Genomic DNA, 18,213 nt, shown 5'->3' with positions numbered 1-18,213 from the left:
TCCGCTGTTCTTCAACCAATGACATCACCTCCTCTCCCATTCCTTATTACTTCTGCCACAGGCTAGTGGAAGAAACCATATTCCTTGGGCTGTTGGGCTTTCTGCCTGAATGGAGAACAGGGGGAACTTAGTTTCTGTACACTGTTGTACTATGCAGAAGTCGAATCAGATTTTGGCTCAAAGGCCCTAATATGGACTGAATGATCTCACTGGGGTAGGGCTAAAGCTCAAACTCTACCTCACTGATGTTATCTGGTTATCAGAGGAGCTCTTGCAAAGCACTAAAGAACCTTAAAGTGCTTTTTTGTCCAGTATGGTTGCACAATTTTTCTACAACAGTGCTTCCGTAAAGGCACCTGTATGCTCCTACCTTTCAGGAAAGATGTGAAGCTGCTGAGACAGAACTGATCTAGCAGTTAGTTTCAATGGAAAGCCTGTTTCTCTGGCTTTCAGCATAGGTAATGGAAACAGTTTGGGGAGGGGAACAGAGCACTGGGAAGAAAGCTGGTGGACCAGATCAGAATTCCTCATCCTTCGTTAAAAATGAAGTTTGCTTGGGAAAGTTACTATGGATATACAAAATGTCCTGTTCATCTGACACAAGATAGTGACAGCTCAGCTGGTCTAACCTCAATCCATCTGGTCATTGAAAAGGCTATACAATTTCAGTACGACTACTGTTGGAACATAAATTCTCTCCATGTCACTGAGAACCCTGTAAAAGAAAGCTTCCTGTCACATACAGTGGTACCTCTACTTACAAATTTAATCCGTTCCGTGACTCTGATCGCAAGTCGAGTTGGCCGCAAGTCGAAGTAAATTTTCCCATAAGGTTCAATGTAATTACCGTTAATCCGTTCCGGCGTCCGCAGACCACGCGTCAGGGGCAGAAAAACGGCCGCTGACCACGCGTCAGGGCGGAAAAATGGCCACGGGCCACGTGTCAGGGGTGGAAAAATGGCCGCAGACCACGTGAAACGGGTGGAAAAATGGCTGCGGACCACGTGGCATGGGTGGAAAAATGGCCACGGACCACGTGGCACAGGCGGAAAAATGGCCGCGGACCACGTAGAATGGGTGGAAAATGGCTCGTAAGTTGAGGCGAGTTTGTAAGTAGAGGTAAATTTTTGGGGCCGGAGCTGATCGTATCTCAAAAATTCCGTAAGTAGGGCTGTTCGTAAGTAGAGGTACCACTGTATAGCCAAATAACAGGTAGTGGTACTGTGAAGGTGTGATTTTTTTTGCAAAGTTTCAGAGCCACTCTCCTTGTCCCAAATCAGTATCACATCTTGAAGAGCGGCACTTCTGTCTAACCACTCCTGAGAATGAATTACAAAAATATACCACTGGTGACACAAACTTTTCATATGTGTCTTCTCAGTTCACATAATGTTAAAGGAAGAGGGCTCCAATGGCTTTTAAAAAAAATTAGACATGGACGATGTTATCCATGATAGCTGAATGGCAATACTTTACAGTTAATCATTCACAAAGAATGTCATGGGATGGCCATCATCATCATGCTTGTGAACATCTAACATCTCATTGTCAGGTATAGAAGGGATATTTTATCAACACAGTCACCAAGACTGTTGGTCTGAACATATGAATTGTTTGTGCTTTGAGACTGGTATTTTCATTATCCCAGATATACATCACAAGCATACATGTTTTACTAAAAGGACTATAGGATTGCCATATTCTGTAAAAGCAAACTTAAGAGTCCATTGAATCTGGAATGAAGAACAAAAAGTCCTCTCCAAAATAATTAAACAATACTGCAGTATTGTGCTATGTTTTCAGCAGCTTCAAAACTATTCTCCTGAAACAGCACACAAATAAAGTGAATTAACTATATGTTGCAGATGTATAATTAGTAGGGACACATGGACACAAGTCCCAGAATCTCACTGGCATGGAGCTTGATGAAATTTGCATTCACAGAAAACAGCATTGACTTTCAAGAGGCATTTCTGCTTTGACTAAATTTTATTGGTAGGGATAAATCATAGAGAAGAACAAGAGGCATAAATGGACTATAAATGGACTGATAAATACCATCCTGTTATATCTTAGAGAATATCTAGTTAGGCTAAATTAATAGAGACATGCAAGCATGGATGTTTCAAACATACAAATTTTCCTATAAAATCTACTAAAAGCCCTATTTCACCACATAAAATAATGGCATCCAATTAGAGCTGCCTTGAGGTCATAACTTGTGCTTGTGAAGATCTTGTTCATCTGTTGATCAACATGCATTTCAAGTTATGACAAATTCCAAAATCTGTCATAGCAAAGGACAATAAAGAGACAACAATACATTGGCTATCCTTTAAGATGGCACAGAACTCTTTGTTATTCTGCATAATGACATTGTTACCATACCGTGCTACAAATATGTCAGATCATGTGTGATGAAAAAGCACGGAAAAGAGTTTTCACCTGGAAGATTTAACAAGCTCGAATGGGTTGACATACTGCACCAATTTCTTTCCTTGCTGATGTGATCACCGTTTCCTTAAGAAGTCTTTTTTTCTTAAATATATTTTTATAGGTGCATTATATTTAGGCTACAATTGGTAATGAGCCCCACTGAACATAATAGAACTTACTCACGCATGGGATAGCATTGCAAAAAAGGAAAGGAATTCCTTTGTTATCTGGTTATCTGCTGCATGCTTTACTGAACTGAAGTATTCTAACTATTCCTGACAAGATTTCCTTTTTTACACAAGAGATTATTATTATTATTATTATATTTTTAGAATATAAAATATTAGAATAGAATATAACTTGCACTGGAAGTAGATTAAGATGAGCAGGTTTATGCAGATTTATGCAGCTCTTTAAAATATTATTTGGATTCGTCTTTGCTTGCCTTCAAAGAATTTGGAATACTAATAGTCCAATTGATTTCACATTAGTACTAAAAGGAAAAATATACATCATTGTTTAATTACTTTAAAAATATGTTTGAAGCAATTCAATTCTTCCAGGAAACAAAGCATCATTTAAATAACCTCTATTTTTGCAACATTAAAAAGAGATTAATAAATATTTAGCTTTTAAAAATGCCTATCTCTGATTAAAATGGAAGTGTACAGTTTATCTTACCTGATATGGAATTTGACCTAGGTTTGCTAGCTAACTGATGGGCTAGAGTTGAAGGAACTTCTGTTGAAAAACCATTCCTTCATTTGATTGATGAAGTTCCTCTGGATCCAACCAGTTATTTCTAATATAGAGCAAGTTGTGCTTTTCACATCCACTAAAGCAAAAATTCTACAACTCTTTTTGACCTGCTATCTGATTATGTTTTACAGGGAAGGAGTGGAGGGCAATCTATGTTATAGTAACTAACTTCCTAAAATCAACTTATCCTAGCACAAAACACAATATATCTCCATTGTAGCTTGTATCTATTAGAAAATGTGTTACTCCTATTGTAGGGTAAATTGAAACATTTCCTTCCTCAATCTTCGTATTAAATGTTTGTTTCTACTGACAGAATTTTGGACTGCTGTTGATACCTGAATAAAAGACAGACAAAACCCTTAAGAATGGAAAGTAATACAGTATAACCAAGATAGAATATAGTACAACTTCTCTAATATAACTGACGAAACACCAGTTTCTAAAACAGTTTTCCCAATTTCTAAGAACGGGTACACTGTTCAGTACTGGAAATGCATCAATCAATCAATGATTTCTACTGTCAATACAGGTTCTGAATATGCTTTACATAACTTGTTTTGTTCATATTTTAATGAATTAATACCAAACAATTTATTTATATTTATTTATTTGAATTTATTTAGCTACCCAACTCCAATGGATTCTGGGCAGTATACAAAACTAGAAAAAACATTAAATCAAACAGGCAGCCCAGACTAAAATAATCTAATAGACAGCAAAATCAACCAAACAAAAAAGGGGCCATTGAACAAACAATAAACCCCAGGCCTGGGACCAAAGCCAGGTTTTCAAAGCTTTCTGGAACCCCAGGAGAGAGGGTGCCATCCTTATCTTTGGGGGGATGCTATTCCAGAAAGTGGGGGCTGCAACAGAGAAGGCATGCTTCCTAGGGCCTGCAAGATGACAATGTTTAATGGAGGGGACCTGGAGTGCACCCACTCTGCTAGATTGTACTGGGTGACCAGAAACAGCTGGAGACAAGTGGTCTCTCAGATATCCAGGCCCTATGCCATACAGGGCTTTATAGGTAATAACCAGCACCTTGAATTGCACTTGGAAGCCAACTGGCAGCCAGTGCAGTTTGTGTAGCAGTGATGACACATGTGCACACCAAGAGGCTCCTGGTACTGCTCACACTGCTGCATTATGAACCAGTTGTAGCTTCCGGGTGGTCTTCAAGGACAGCCCCTTGTAGAGCGCATTGCAATAATCCAATCATGAGGTGACCAGGGCATGAGTAAACTGCCTGAAGGGCCAAACTATGATGGGTGGACAACAATTTTATTCAGAGTTACTGTTATCCAGCATAAGAAAAGCTAGCAAGCTTTTATCAAGGACTTAGGAATAACAGGATCCAGAAAAAGGTGTCAGAAACAATGTTGTATATTTCTATTGGGCTTCTGGTAACAGTTTGGCCTATTTTTTTTAAAAACCTAGCAACTATATAATGAAGGTAAGAGTCCAATACTTCATGGAGCATATTCTAGTTCTTCCTTTCTCCAAAAGCTTAGTGTATGGTGTTTTATGTTTGGAATTGCATCTGAATTCTCTTTCATATCTGGAAGTCAGTACTTACAAGGAAACATATGCATGTGTGTTTGATTTTATGTAGAAATTTAGAAGTTTCATTTTTTACAATAGCAGAAAATACATTAGTGGAGCCACCCTATGCAGTACAATGGCAGGATGCATGCTCCATCAGAAATTCCCTGTTTTATCCAACTCCAAAATGCAAAGCGATCACAGCATCAGTACAGACGTGAAAAGATAAAAAATGATGAAAATAAACACAGAAGGAATGAGATATGCTCTTACTTTCTTCAGAAAGATCATTTTCTTCTGCTTCTCTCTCCATCTCTTTGCACCATCCTTCCATCCTTTTAGTCTCAGTATGTAGCAGCTTCATAAACCAAGATCCATCTCGGCGACATGGAGACATCCGTCCTGTTTCAACTGTCTCAATGGATGGTTCCAACCAGGGTTCAGGTGGTGGGAGACTGGAGGTGTCAACTTGGGTCCTGTAATCTTCTCTATAGCTAAACAGACCTTGTGTCCGTACAGTTCTTACTGCACCATACTGAGTAGGAGTACTTGGCTCTGAATGTCGCTGGAAAGAGCCACCAAACTGAAGTCCTTTGTCCTCCATTGTTATGTGTCCAGGAAAGCCTTCAAGTTCTAAATCGGCTTGAACAGCTGCTGTTACACTGTTTGAGCGTTTAAACCGTCCATGGCTGGAATAAAATGGAAAACCACAAACCAATCCATATATTGACAATATATAGTTTATAAAAAGAATGCACTGTCTACATTCTGCTACTTTTAGGGTTTTAAAAAAAGCTTTAGAAATATTAATAACAATGAATATAAAGATTTAAATACACAACATGAATGGACTGCAATCTTTAGAGGATGAATGGTTATTAATAGTCTAAAGCAAGATACCAATGAACATTATTCAAACTTCATTGGGAAAGCAAATATTGATTTATTCTCACAGTAGGAACTGGAAGTGTCTTATAAATGCTGCAGTGATTCACATTATCACTGAACTAAATACAAATAAGTGAGTTAGAAATCTTAAGGTTTAAAACAGGGTAGGGATGATGGGTTTTGAGAAAAATTATCATTGTTATTTGGAAACAGTCATAAATATCGGTGAGCACACAACAACTATACATCAGGCAGACAAAAATATATAAAGAAACTGATCAGTGTACCGTTTATCATCTTCCACTTGCACCCCTACCGAATGATACTCCCGTAAGCCTCTGCTATCAGTATCTGAATCAGTTGCTGCTTCCACCTAGTTCAAGACAAAGGAGAAATGTTTTGAAGTGAGCATGAAATTGGAGATTATACCTACCTCAAAGATTTAAAGTAAAGTTGAATTCCAGCCTCCCCCAAATGGTGCTTTTCAGGTGTGTTGAAGGCAGCAACTTCCAGAATTTTTGGCTAGGATGGAGGATATTGGGTTGGGGTTTGCCAATATATTGTCTATGTTTATCTAAGAATCTTAATTTGAGCTGACTTACACATCTTGAGAACAATGCATAATCATTTTTATTTTCCTTGCATCCTCCTTTACACACTTATGTAACATGAAAGCACGGGGTGGGATTGTACTTACTCTCCCTACTGCCAAACTTCATGGGTTCAAGAGTAGAGCCTGTACATGTGTGATTTATATTATCAGGACCCTTTGAAAAAGAGGGAAACTTTTCCCCTTTAAATGGGGGAGAACTGGGATTCACTGGGGTCTTCCTCTTGCATGAAATGGTGAGGGAGACAAAATTAATCCTTGGATTCCTCTTTCTCCTTTCATCTCCCTGCATCACACCCCAAGCTGTAGCAGAATGGCAGGGAAGGTAACAATGAGACCTGCAGGAAGATGGGTAGTCAGAGAATATTGTCAGCCACCGTCATCCTTCAGCACAAGGCTAAATCTGGATTTAGCCCTGGGTTTCCAAGCACCTGAAAACTGAGATGTGTACAACTTATAGACATTATTTGGTCCATAGTGCAGAACCCATGAACATGTGGTCAGCATGTCAACTGAGGTTTGTTAGGATCTTTACTCTATACAACATGACCATGGAATTTCCAGTCTTACTGATCAAAATTTCATTTGCATTTAAAAATTCCTGAATGTTACATTCTTGGTATCAAAAAAATCAGTATATGAGACAAAGACTGTTCCAAGTTATTATTCCGTACAGCTTGCCAAGGCTGATGCTGACTAAATAGCTCAGTGATTATTGCCATGCCTTAATGCTCCTTGCTTGCTTGCCTGCCATGCCTAGAAGTAGAATTGGGTGCCAAATGAGGATTTTCTGTGAAATTTGACAAAGTAAATATTTTAGTGCCAGGTGCATAAAACTAAATGAAAGTGGAATTTATTTCTAGTATAGAAATAAAATGCAAATGGGATTTTTTAGTCTTTTAATCAGGAAAAAACTTCACCTGTGTGACCATATGCCCATCAGTTTTGTCCAAGTAATAAGAAGAAACAACAGCATTTTAGAGTGTTTCACTTTGCATCTATACCATAGCAGTAACCCTGTTGCACAGCCTGGTGTTACATTTAGTTCATTACCAAGTTTTTTCTATCAAAATTGGACATAGAGGTTTTATCCCATCGTGTCTGTGTTTTACTGGAGGGTGTCAAATCTACAAATGTTATGTACAAGTCAGCCTTCTTTTAAAACCTGCACTTGCTCAACAAATATTAGGCAAAGACAAAATAATCTGGCAGAGCAGGATGATAACCTTGCTTGTTCATCAAGAATGAGCTTTTCTGTTTCTTGCTGCATCCCAGATTTACACAATTACTCAGCATAAAAATTAGCAAAAGGACCAGTTAGACTATTGGGTCTTAGGCTGTAATTTTCTTTTTCTGGATAAAAGTGAAATTGACCATATGCCCATCTTGCCTATCTATGGACTCAGCTGCTGAAATCATGCATGAAACGTATAAGAAGAAAAGCATATATTTCCAAGTGTGTATGAATGATGTATTTTATAACTGTCTGACATGCTTATGGTTACTAATGTTAGGGTACTACTGTGCTGAAACTCAGAATATGTTAAGTTAAAAAGAAGCAGTTGGTGGGCACTTGGACTTCAAGAAATCTGGATGGGATAAAAGATAGGAAAGCATTCACACTAGAAAGGACATATTACTTCTGAAAGTTCTTTTGTGAATGACTTTTAGGGCTTGGAGACTGTTGTTACTACTGGCAACCCCACTGATTTAAAAGGCAACCAGGACCTCCAGACAATTTTCCTATGTTACAGGATTATGAACACATTTTTGTAAAAGATTGTGATGATTTATCCAGGGAATTCAAAACCAGAACATAAATGTAAAACTACTAATCATAAAAACACATCTTAAATGTAATAATCCAATTAAATTGACTGCCCTCAGTAACTCATGCCTTAACGACCACTTTAATGGATTACTGCAACATGCTTTACATGGAGCTGTCTTTGGAGACAATATGGAAGTCATAGCTGGTACAAAATCTGGCAGCAAGATTACTGGCAGCACAGCCCTGCTGATGCAGAATTATACCTATACTAAAGTCACTGCACTGGTTTAAAGCTCTAAATGCTACAGCACCAGGATACATCAGGCAATGTCTTGTCAGAATTGAATATGCCCATCCAGGCCATTCATTGAGAGAGGGCCTGCTGAAAGTTCCCTCCTCTTGGGAGGTCCATGGGTAAGAGGACAGGCATTCTTGGCAATCCTCTCTCCCAGAACTATGTGCAGACCCCACCTTGCTGCAGTTCCATAAGCCCATTAAAGCTGTCTTAGTTCCACATGCTTTTGGTCCCAGCTGAGTGGCTGTAGGCTTTATTGGGGTGGTGGTGGTGGTGTTGCCTTTGCTTTCAGTGGCTATTTTTTCCCCCCATTTTTGATACTGTTCTGGATTTAGTTATTTATTTTTAGGCTTTTTCTTTTTCTTTATGTTGTATGCTACCCAAGGTCCTTTGGAGTTAGGAATGGGTTATAAGTACTATAGAATGAATGAATGAATGAATGAATGAATGAATGAATGAATGAATGAATGAATGAATGAATGAATGAATAACAATAAACAATTAATCCAAACCCTAACCTATTTTAACCATATATGTAATTAACCCAAATTCTAACCCATCACTCTAATGTCAACACTAATATATACCCTAACCTGAACCCAGAATGGAATTTCAACCAATTACTACTAAATTATAAAACTACTCCAATACTAACCTCATACTAAATTTAACCCTAAATCTCAATGAAGCCAAATCCTATCCCTAACTTCACCCAGACCTAGTGATGGGGGGAGTGTTTATGGTATATATTACTTTTTATTGGTATCTTAGATTTATGTTATAATAGGTATTTCATGGTGCGGTTAGAGTTATGGTATATATTTGTATTTGTGTTGGTGTTAAGGCAACATTACACTTAGGGTGTGTGTTCATGGAGTTTTAAGGTCAAATTCGAGGAGGACATTAGGGTGCATTTTTATGGTCAATGATAGCCTTAGTTTTTTGTTATAAATGGGTTTTTTTGGTTAGGGTAAAGTATAGTTAATATTTCTACTGGATTAGAGTGAAGTTAATATAAGGATTCAGGTTCATTGAGGTTTATGGTAAAATGTATTGCAAATGTTGGCATGTGGAGAATTTTTATGGTAAGTGGTAGCCTTAGTTTGATGCTACAATGAAGATCTCATTCTGGGGTTTGGGTATAGCTATATATTTCTATTGGGAATGTAGTGAAATTAGGGCTACAATTCAGATTCATTCCCCTGTATTGTTAGATTGTGTTGGGGTTAGCTCTATGGTGAATCTGTATAGTTAGAGGTAGACTTAGCTTTATGTTATGAGGTGGATTGTCTGCTGCAGTTAGGGTAAATCACTGCATTGGTAATTGGGGCTTCTTGTTAAATTTGTATGTATTGGTAAATGTAGGGGGAAAGTTAGCACTGAGGTAAATTTTTATGGCTAGAGGTAATCTTAGTTTTTGATAATGACTGAGATACTGCTCAAGATTTGCGTCTAGGAGATTATATATTTGCATTGGCATTAAAATGAAGTTAGGGTTAGGATTTAGATTCATTTTTCTTTAGTGTTAAATTTAGCATTAGAGTTAGTATTTGAAGGTAACTGGTAGTCTTAGCTTTATGTCATAGTTGGGATTTTCTGAGTAGGACAATTAATCTTTATATTGGTGTAAGGGTGCAGTTAGTATCAGGGTTCAGGATCATTGAAGTTTATTGCTAGTATAGAAGGAGTGCTAGCACGGGCATGAGTTTTTATGGTAGTCTTAGATTTATATTATGGTTGAGATTTTGTGGTGGGGTTAGAATCCTGGTGTATATTTCTAGTAGTCTAAGGGTTAGGGTTTATTGAGATGTATGACTTGGTTTCTTTCAGGATGAGTTCATTTTGAAATACAGGCCAAATAATAGCAACAAAGATTTGTCAGAATCTTTTATAACTTCTTCTGGTAATAAAATCATGAAGAACTGAAGTTCAATGAAAACCAAAAAACTATCTGATAAAGGAAGAATGGGCACACGTTTTTGCAATTATCTTCTATTAATCTATTTATTTATTTATTTATTAAATTTATATGCCACCCATGTCTCCCAGAGGGTGACTCTGGGCAGCTCACAATTAAAATCAAACTTTAAAAGCAGTAAAAATAAATATCCATATTATATTACCTAAAAAATAATACTATATAAAAAGACTATATAATTCGAGATGACGGTGGGGGGGCATGTTTATACAGGTAAACACGATAATCTTCACAGATATTTAAGATGGAAAAAATACAAGGAATATCAGATTGTAATTGGAATAAAGACATGAGTTCAAATGATAGTTTTTGTGCACTGTTGGCAGGACTGTAATAATATAGCTATTCTATAGTGATATTGTTAGAGGGTTACTGAAATAAGAGGATATAAATTATTTCTGGAACTTTGGGTAATTTTCTTGGTTTGTAGAAAAATATCGTGAAACTTTCATGTCACATTATTGGCCGCAACTAGAATGAAACTCACATTTAATGCCTTTGTAATATTTTCCTTAAGAAACCATGTTTAGAACATCTTGGACTTTTACAAAGGTTCTGGCTGTTGCATCAAATAAGAGAAAAGGATACATCTAAACCCCACATTTCCCACTGTGAAGATCTAGATTTGAACTTCTCACCTCCAAATAAGTATCCCTTGGCATTTTAAAGTGTAGTGTGCAGTGAAATTAAGTGGTACATTCATCAGTTAACTAACAAATTAAGGAATAGTCCAAGAAGCAAAAAAGAATTCCTATGTTCTAAAGATCTGGTGAAAATGACTTTATTCTATTGGAATGAATAAAACATTAATTCAACAAATTTAATCTTTTTGTAATTTCTGATTTATTTTAAGAATCAAATTATTTTGTTAAAAAAAGAACTTTATTGGTAAAATCTGTTTTTTCTGTATATTCATTGGTAGTGCTTTCATTTGCAGATTCTAAATGAACGTGTAATTGGTTAAACTCTTTTCTTATATCAGGAAGGAATATCTTGTGGCCTGGGGGCTCCCTGCTGCCCAATCCCATCTTTGTGTCCCCTCACAAGCACTCCCATAATGTGCTGTTCAAACACTGCCAATTTTTAATGCCTCTGCTTTTTGTAGTTTGAGGGCAAAACAGATCTACTAAAATTTGGAAGTCTTACTGTACTCATTTTGCCTCTGAAGTACCCCTATTCCAACTAGGACAAAAATGAAACAGTTGAACAAAACCAGCCTGGCTGCACAGATATTTTTTGCCAAGTCTTGTACAGCTACGATGCAACGATCAGTGTCTTTAGTTGTCTACACTGAACAGTGATGTTTTTGCTTCCCTGGTATCTTTTTGTATACATTTAGGTTGGCACAAATCTTTTAAAAATGCAATACTGTATCTGTCTACACAGTGATAAGTCAGTAGGTCTTACATGGAAGTAACAATACATAGAACTAATTTTTTAAGAACTCCTTGCTTATCCAAGATTAGAACAAGAATCTACACCTAAAATATCCCTGGAAATGGCTTTGTTTAAACAGTCCAATACCACACAAGCCCACAGCATCTGATCACAAATTCAGTTCAAATGCAAAAGTACTGGAATGAATCCATAAGGATAGTCCTGTGTTTAAATCTACAAGTTTTTAATGTACAACCATGGTTTAGCATAAAGCTGGGTGGGGACATTTTGTGATTAGAAGAACCAGATTCGATTTCCTGGAATCTTCTGGGTGGAGTCATCCAAATCAATGAGGATATTGGATTAATACACCCTCCATAGATCCAAGTAGGCACTGGATATATACTTACACAGAGAATTTGGAGGGATGTATACTCACACAGAGATGTATACCTACACAGAGAATTTGAGTGTGGGGAGGCTTGTTAGCCATTGTTTCAGGTCCCTGTTTTGCCACTGCTAGTATGTGCCAAGTCCCTAACAACAGTGTGCAACCAAGGAAGCTAGATTCACACAGTCTCATTAATGACTTTTAACGTTGGGAAAACATGGCTAGGTTACAGAAACTTGGAAAACTTCTAACTTTGTAACAACCCTCATTCATTAGGGAGTACATTAAAACGGCACCCTCCTTGAGTTGTTTGATCCTCTTTCTCACAGACTCCGTAATGGGGAGACTGACACTGAAATGTCTGTTGGATCCCTGTCTGTCAGATTTTGAACATCTCCTTTCTTTCCCAGACTTTACCATACAACACATCGAATTAAGCAAGATGTCTGGGCTTGGAGAAAGACTTTTATTTTAGATCTTCCACAGTGATTATGATTGCTGGAAAAGGAAGACTAAACTCTCTCCCAGTCAGTACGGATGTGCTGATGAAAAAGACGTGATAGCTGACCTATCCCTTTGCATTCTCCTTTCCAGTAGAGGCATGGCAGTGCAGGAGAATTAGTGATGTTGGTGGTTAGTCATATATTTTTTGTGGGAGAAACCTGAGCATTTGTGGCAGAACAGAGATGAGGCCTCTGAGAATGTTTTTGTAGCTTGCACAAAGCAAATTACTATATAAACACTATAAACAGGATACATTTGGCATTTTATGAAATATTCTGGTCACAGACCATAATTGTAAGCAAACTAAAGCAGTTGGGTTACATCCATAGCAATGATTTCTGCAATGAACACATAAAAGATAATGAAAGATATGCAGCAGTTAAGTATGTGCAATTAATGTACCCCAAGGACTTATGACTGCATGTATCTTTTTTCCACATGCTCCAAAATGTTTGGACAGGTGTATATCCTCTTCATATTTTATATGCTCAATGCAGAAAGCAGTAACAGAATTTGGGTGCCATGTCCTACATATGAAGTGGGTTTTAAACAAAATGCAACATTAAACTAAAATGAATATTCGATGTGGGGAAGACAATCTGAGTTATAGTGCCCTAGATATTTCTAGTGAGGGGGAATATTTAAAACTGAAATAATATTTTGATTCCAAATACTGGTGATAACATAACTAACCCATTGGTTTGAAGATTGTATGTATGATTGCTTACTTCCATCAAAAATCTGATTTTTTTAATCAGCTCTGTAGGGAATTCCTATTAAAAGACAGTAGTTGATTTTTACCTGCTGATTTACCAAAAAGGTTAAAATGAAGAATGTCACACTGGCTTATTACCTTACATTAAGCTGCATTCCATCATATTACTGCTGCTTTACAAATTATATATAACTGCTTTACAAATCAAATAACATCTTAAATTAACAATCCCGCTGTGAATGAAAATACAGATGTACTGCAAAATTAGTGCAGGGCCATCTAATAAGTTATGCTTGCTGTGTCTTTAATCAAATCAATATGTAAATAAAACTTTCTCAGATGTTCTAAATGCAGGTTTTACTGGGAATCCAAAAAAGGTTTATGAAACGCATGATTTGTGTATTGTAAACAAGATCCTGCAACTTGTATTTTTTTGCAGCCATAACAATCCTATCTTTTCTTCCACAGATTGCACAATCACCAAGGGTTTGCCAGTGACTACAGAAATGATTTGTAAACAAATAAATTTGGCTGATTTTGTGCTTCTAGTTTTATGGGCTCTATAGTCTCAGTGGGATCTGCTGAAGGAATGGCTGCAGGAAGTCTTTATCCTACTCAGCTTTATTTTTTTAAAAGGAGACTATACCTTTGACAAATAATGTTTGTCATTTACTGTACTTGAAAGCAAAGAATAGAGAATGAACAGCAAATGTCTTGTTGCTATAGAGATTTGTTGGGTAACTGGGTAAGTTGCTATACAAATATATGTTAGGATTCTGTACATACACAACTCCAAACCAGTGAATAGACAGATACTGTCCTTGTAAAGGGCATTAAAAGGAAGAAGGGGAAGAAAAGTTTGAATGATGGAATGAGAATATTAGTATTAATTGTATTGAAAATAGATGAATCAAAGAATCTGATATGACCACACCTTTGGACCCAGTCACAAACACCACGCATAATAGGTGAAAAAAACTCTTCACACTTTCTGACTGAATAGATTGAATAGGAAAGCGGTCCCTGGAAACCCAAACTAGCAGACAATCTTCTGAGCTTTTCATTATCATCTACTAAAGCTGCACATCCTTAAGAGGACAAGAGAAACCTCACTGCAGTATACTGCAGTATGAATTGTTACAACCCTGTGTTTAATTACTGCCTAGGCCTATAGGGAATAGCTGACCTGAACATTTTACATTTATGCTAAATTGCATCTTCTCCATTAGACTGTAGCAAAGTCATTTGACAGAAGTGGATAGATGGATTTTTATCCAAGCCCAATGGCGTTTCATAGGCTTAGGCCCTTGGGTCACATTGCACATTGCTGCAGAAATGCTTTTAGAAGATCTCTTTTAAATGAGACATACCTAATCAAGAAGCGTTTCATGGTGTCTATTTAAATTCAGCAATAATTATTGTCAGTAGAATGGCTTTTATTTAAAGGGGACGGTAATTCCATCTAATGAGGGAGTCTTGTTTCTTTCTTTCTTTCTTTTTTGTTTTAACAGGGCAACTACTATCCTGTCCAAGACAGAGCTAAGAGATGACTGCCCTATCTTGGAACCAACATCCAATTTCAACATTCACCCCGCTGCCGTATTGCCAGGAGGAGAAAGGTAAAAAATGCAACAGTAAAAATAACGCTGAACCTAATAGCCTATTTAGGGAGGATGCCTATACAACATCCGAGATTACCTTTTCTTGCTTCTGAGAATCCTAAATCCTTTGATAGGTCACCCAGATTAATTGTTGGTATTTCTATGAGCTTTTCAGCATCAGGAAATGCAAACTTGACAGCCATATAAACCAATCCAGCTAAAGCAAAGCAAACCACATACCAATTCTCCACTATCTAGGCTCACATGTTTAGCTTACCATGATGTATGAACCTACTCATTAGAGCTTAGCACCATGGGAACCCATGCTTTTATGGCTTTGCGCAACAAACAACAGTTGTGAATCAATCCAGCTATTATTGTGTAGCAACATCAGGGGTGTCAATGCAGGGGGTGTCAAAAAAGTCAAGATGGCAGGTGTGACTGCCTGATCAAAGTCCCACCCCTTTTTAATGTGCACTGTATGCATGGCATATATCTAGAAAAGTGGCAAGGCTTCAATCAGGTAGCCATGCCCACTATCTTGACTTTTTGGGACCCCCACTCTCATGGCAGCCCTTAGTCTCATGAATGAACATATCTCAGTTAACACAGCTCCTTAGATATGTTGGTGACTTTTTTTTTTTTAAACAATGCCGTTCAAATAAATAGTTTAATTCAAGCAGTGGACTTTATAACTAACTTAAAACTGATTATTCTGACCAATGGAGCATCACTTCTATGGTATTTGCCTATCACCAGGAATCCTTCTCTCTATTTTCTGTCACCAAATGTGAAGGTTAGCACTTGTGTATTTCTAAAACAGAGGTATAAGCAGGTTCTGTGGAACCTCAAGATTTGTAGAAGTTGTGTTGCAGGTCACACCTACAAGCATGATTCAGCTTTTGTTAATACTTTCTGTTATAGTATGTGCTTAGAGATACTTTCTCTTTTTACCCTCTTGGCATGTCAGCGTCTTACTATATTGTGCTACATCATTCTAAGCCATGCAAAATGATGTGGTACTCTTTTACCATAGGAACGAAATCATTACACATTTTAAGAAGGGGAAATGATTAATTTAAAAATGTGTATACAGATATGTGAAAAATGCCACCATAACAATTCAATATGTCAAAGCTGACATAGGTCCCTCTTCATGGAGGAATGTTTTCAAAGAAATTATACCCAGATTGAGTTCAAATCTTCATGCAGGGGCTATAACATCTAATTTTGCTCATTCAAATCCATTTGCTTTCAAATCTCTTTATTTCTTCCCAACCACCGAAGGGAAAAAAGTGTTACTAGCACTATACCTTTTATACCATAGTTTCAGTTTTCTTATAGCTTCAAAATCACTCTTCTATAAGTGTCTCCATTGCTACGTAATTAAGACACAACCATAAAGGAAGAACAGGGCAGTACAAGGTTAAAAGAAAAAGAGGAATATCTGACTAGAGTTCCCGATTTGACTCTTGCCAAGATCTGGCATCAAGATCTCTACAGTGAAAGAGAGAAAGAGAGAACATGCTGTTCACATGTGGCTGAGCAGTATAATTTCCATTTCAAGCATTAATGGCAGGTAACTTGCCCAGAGATATATTCATTCATTTTATTTCCAGGCACTGCACATTGGCTCAACTCTGCTCTGCATGGACATGTAGCCAGGATGTGAATTACGATTAATGCAAAACGCTGCAGCCAGGGCTCGTTGTTCAAGTTTTTAGGGGCCTCTGGGCTGAATGACTCATCTGAAGTTATTTACGGAGCGCAGGTGAGCAGCTCATCACAGAACAGATGTTAATGACAGGCTACCTGGATCCCTATGGATGAGCGGCGACTCTTCAGGAACTCCTCAGCCTTTGTTGCGAGGATGGCCTTGTCGCTGGTTCGCACGGAGCTAATTTGACTGTCCGACATGTGGCGTTGTGCGGCTGCCGTTTCCATGGCAAGGTTCATAGCCTTATTACTATCCAAACTGTCCGTGGAGTTGTACATTCCTCGGCCATCCTGAGGCCACGGGGAAATCCCCTGAGTCCGGCTATCTTGATAGGCATCCTGGGTTGATTCTGTGCTGCTCTGTGCTGTAACTGAAATTAGTGGCTTAGAGGTGGTACGAGGGGGTACGGGTGGCGGTGTTTTTTTGTAACTCGTGAAAGTTACAGCTACAAAAGGAAAGCAGAAAAAGGAGAGGAAACATGATTAGTAGTAAAAGGCATTGTGGTGATTTGTAGGAGACAAAAAAATGCTTAAAACCTGATTCTGCTATTTAAGAACTGGAGGCACTTCTCTAATATATGCATCGGTGGTCCTCAGAATCAGCATAAATTCTCCCTTGTATAAAGAATGAGTAGCCATAGCAACACGTTCATTGCATTTCAAACACAAAGCAACAATGGCTGGGAGTGTCCTCGGCCATTAACAAGTTAATGGAGGTTTCCCCTACATAAGCTTGTGGGTGGAAGGGAGGGTCAGAAATATGGGTCTGAATCCACATGCTTGAGGAGTGATGCTCCCTGGAGTTTTGGCAGCATGAAAAGGCTGCTAGGGCTCTGCATGGCCTAGAAGGCTAAGCACAAGTTGTGGGTGCTATTGTAGCAAGCAATATCTGAACAACACAGTTGCTATCTGATCAGTATGATTCGGTTTCTTTGAACGTAGCTAAATTTTGTTACACTCTCTGTAAAATTAGGCAGACTTTGATTGCCCACTGATGATTCCACCATTAACTGTAATATATTATTATATTTTATTTCATTTTTACTGCATTTTTATTTGTAATTCTGGTCTGTGACCATAATAAAACATTGATTGACCGATATCTGAATAACAGGACCCATGCCATTTTCAACTATAGAAGGTATTAGGTGATGATAAAGAGAAAGGAATGAAAATATGCTGAATAAAAAGCCTGGTGATATTTTCTGAAAATGGAGAACCGTCAGAGACAGCATTTCTTCTTATGCTATGAAATGATTTGCTGTTGTAGTAAAGAAGTTGGTTTTATCCCTTCCTAGATGTAATTATCCTGTTAAGGTGGGATAAAGAGGCTGTAAAAGATGGTAGAAGATAGCATAATGATTATGGTCAAAGGCTATACAGCTCCAGTAACACCCCACTCCTGAGAGGGAGTGTTGGAAGTGGAGAGGAAAAAAAAGGAAGTTAAAGGACTGTTCAGCTTTTCCCCTTAAACTCAGTTCTCCAAACTTCTCTTCCACTCATGAAGTTCACAAGAATTCACTACTGGCAAGCTAATGGGTCTGCTGAAGGCTAGTTACACACACCTGCAATGCAGCATTTTTTTTTCTCTGGGAGGAACTTGTACCCTCTGCAGATGCCCTCAAGT

General features: G+C 37.8%; 1 protein-coding gene across 1 annotated transcript in view; it reads right to left on the bottom strand.

The window, feature by feature from the left end:
* The window catches only part of DLGAP2 (DLG associated protein 2), a 100,040-nt gene that overhangs the window by 17,476 nt on the left and 64,351 nt on the right, over positions 1-18,213 (bottom strand). The window contains exons 5-7 of the mRNA XM_088150665.1: positions 16,683-17,032; positions 5,916-6,001; positions 5,014-5,429 (exon numbers count right to left, since the gene is read on the bottom strand). Of these exons, the coding sequence (XP_088006791.1) occupies positions 5,014-5,429; positions 5,916-6,001; positions 16,683-17,032 (852 nt within the window). The remainder of the gene's footprint in view (positions 1-5,013; positions 5,430-5,915; positions 6,002-16,682; positions 17,033-18,213) is intronic.

This window comes from Python bivittatus, unplaced genomic scaffold (assembly GCF_059951505.1).
Source record: "Python bivittatus isolate LINGU-HERP-01145 unplaced genomic scaffold, Pbiv_v1 ctg000020_np1212, whole genome shotgun sequence".
NCBI lineage: Eukaryota > Metazoa > Chordata > Lepidosauria > Squamata > Pythonidae > Python > Python bivittatus.
This window is presented reverse-complemented; position numbering and strand designations above follow the sequence as displayed.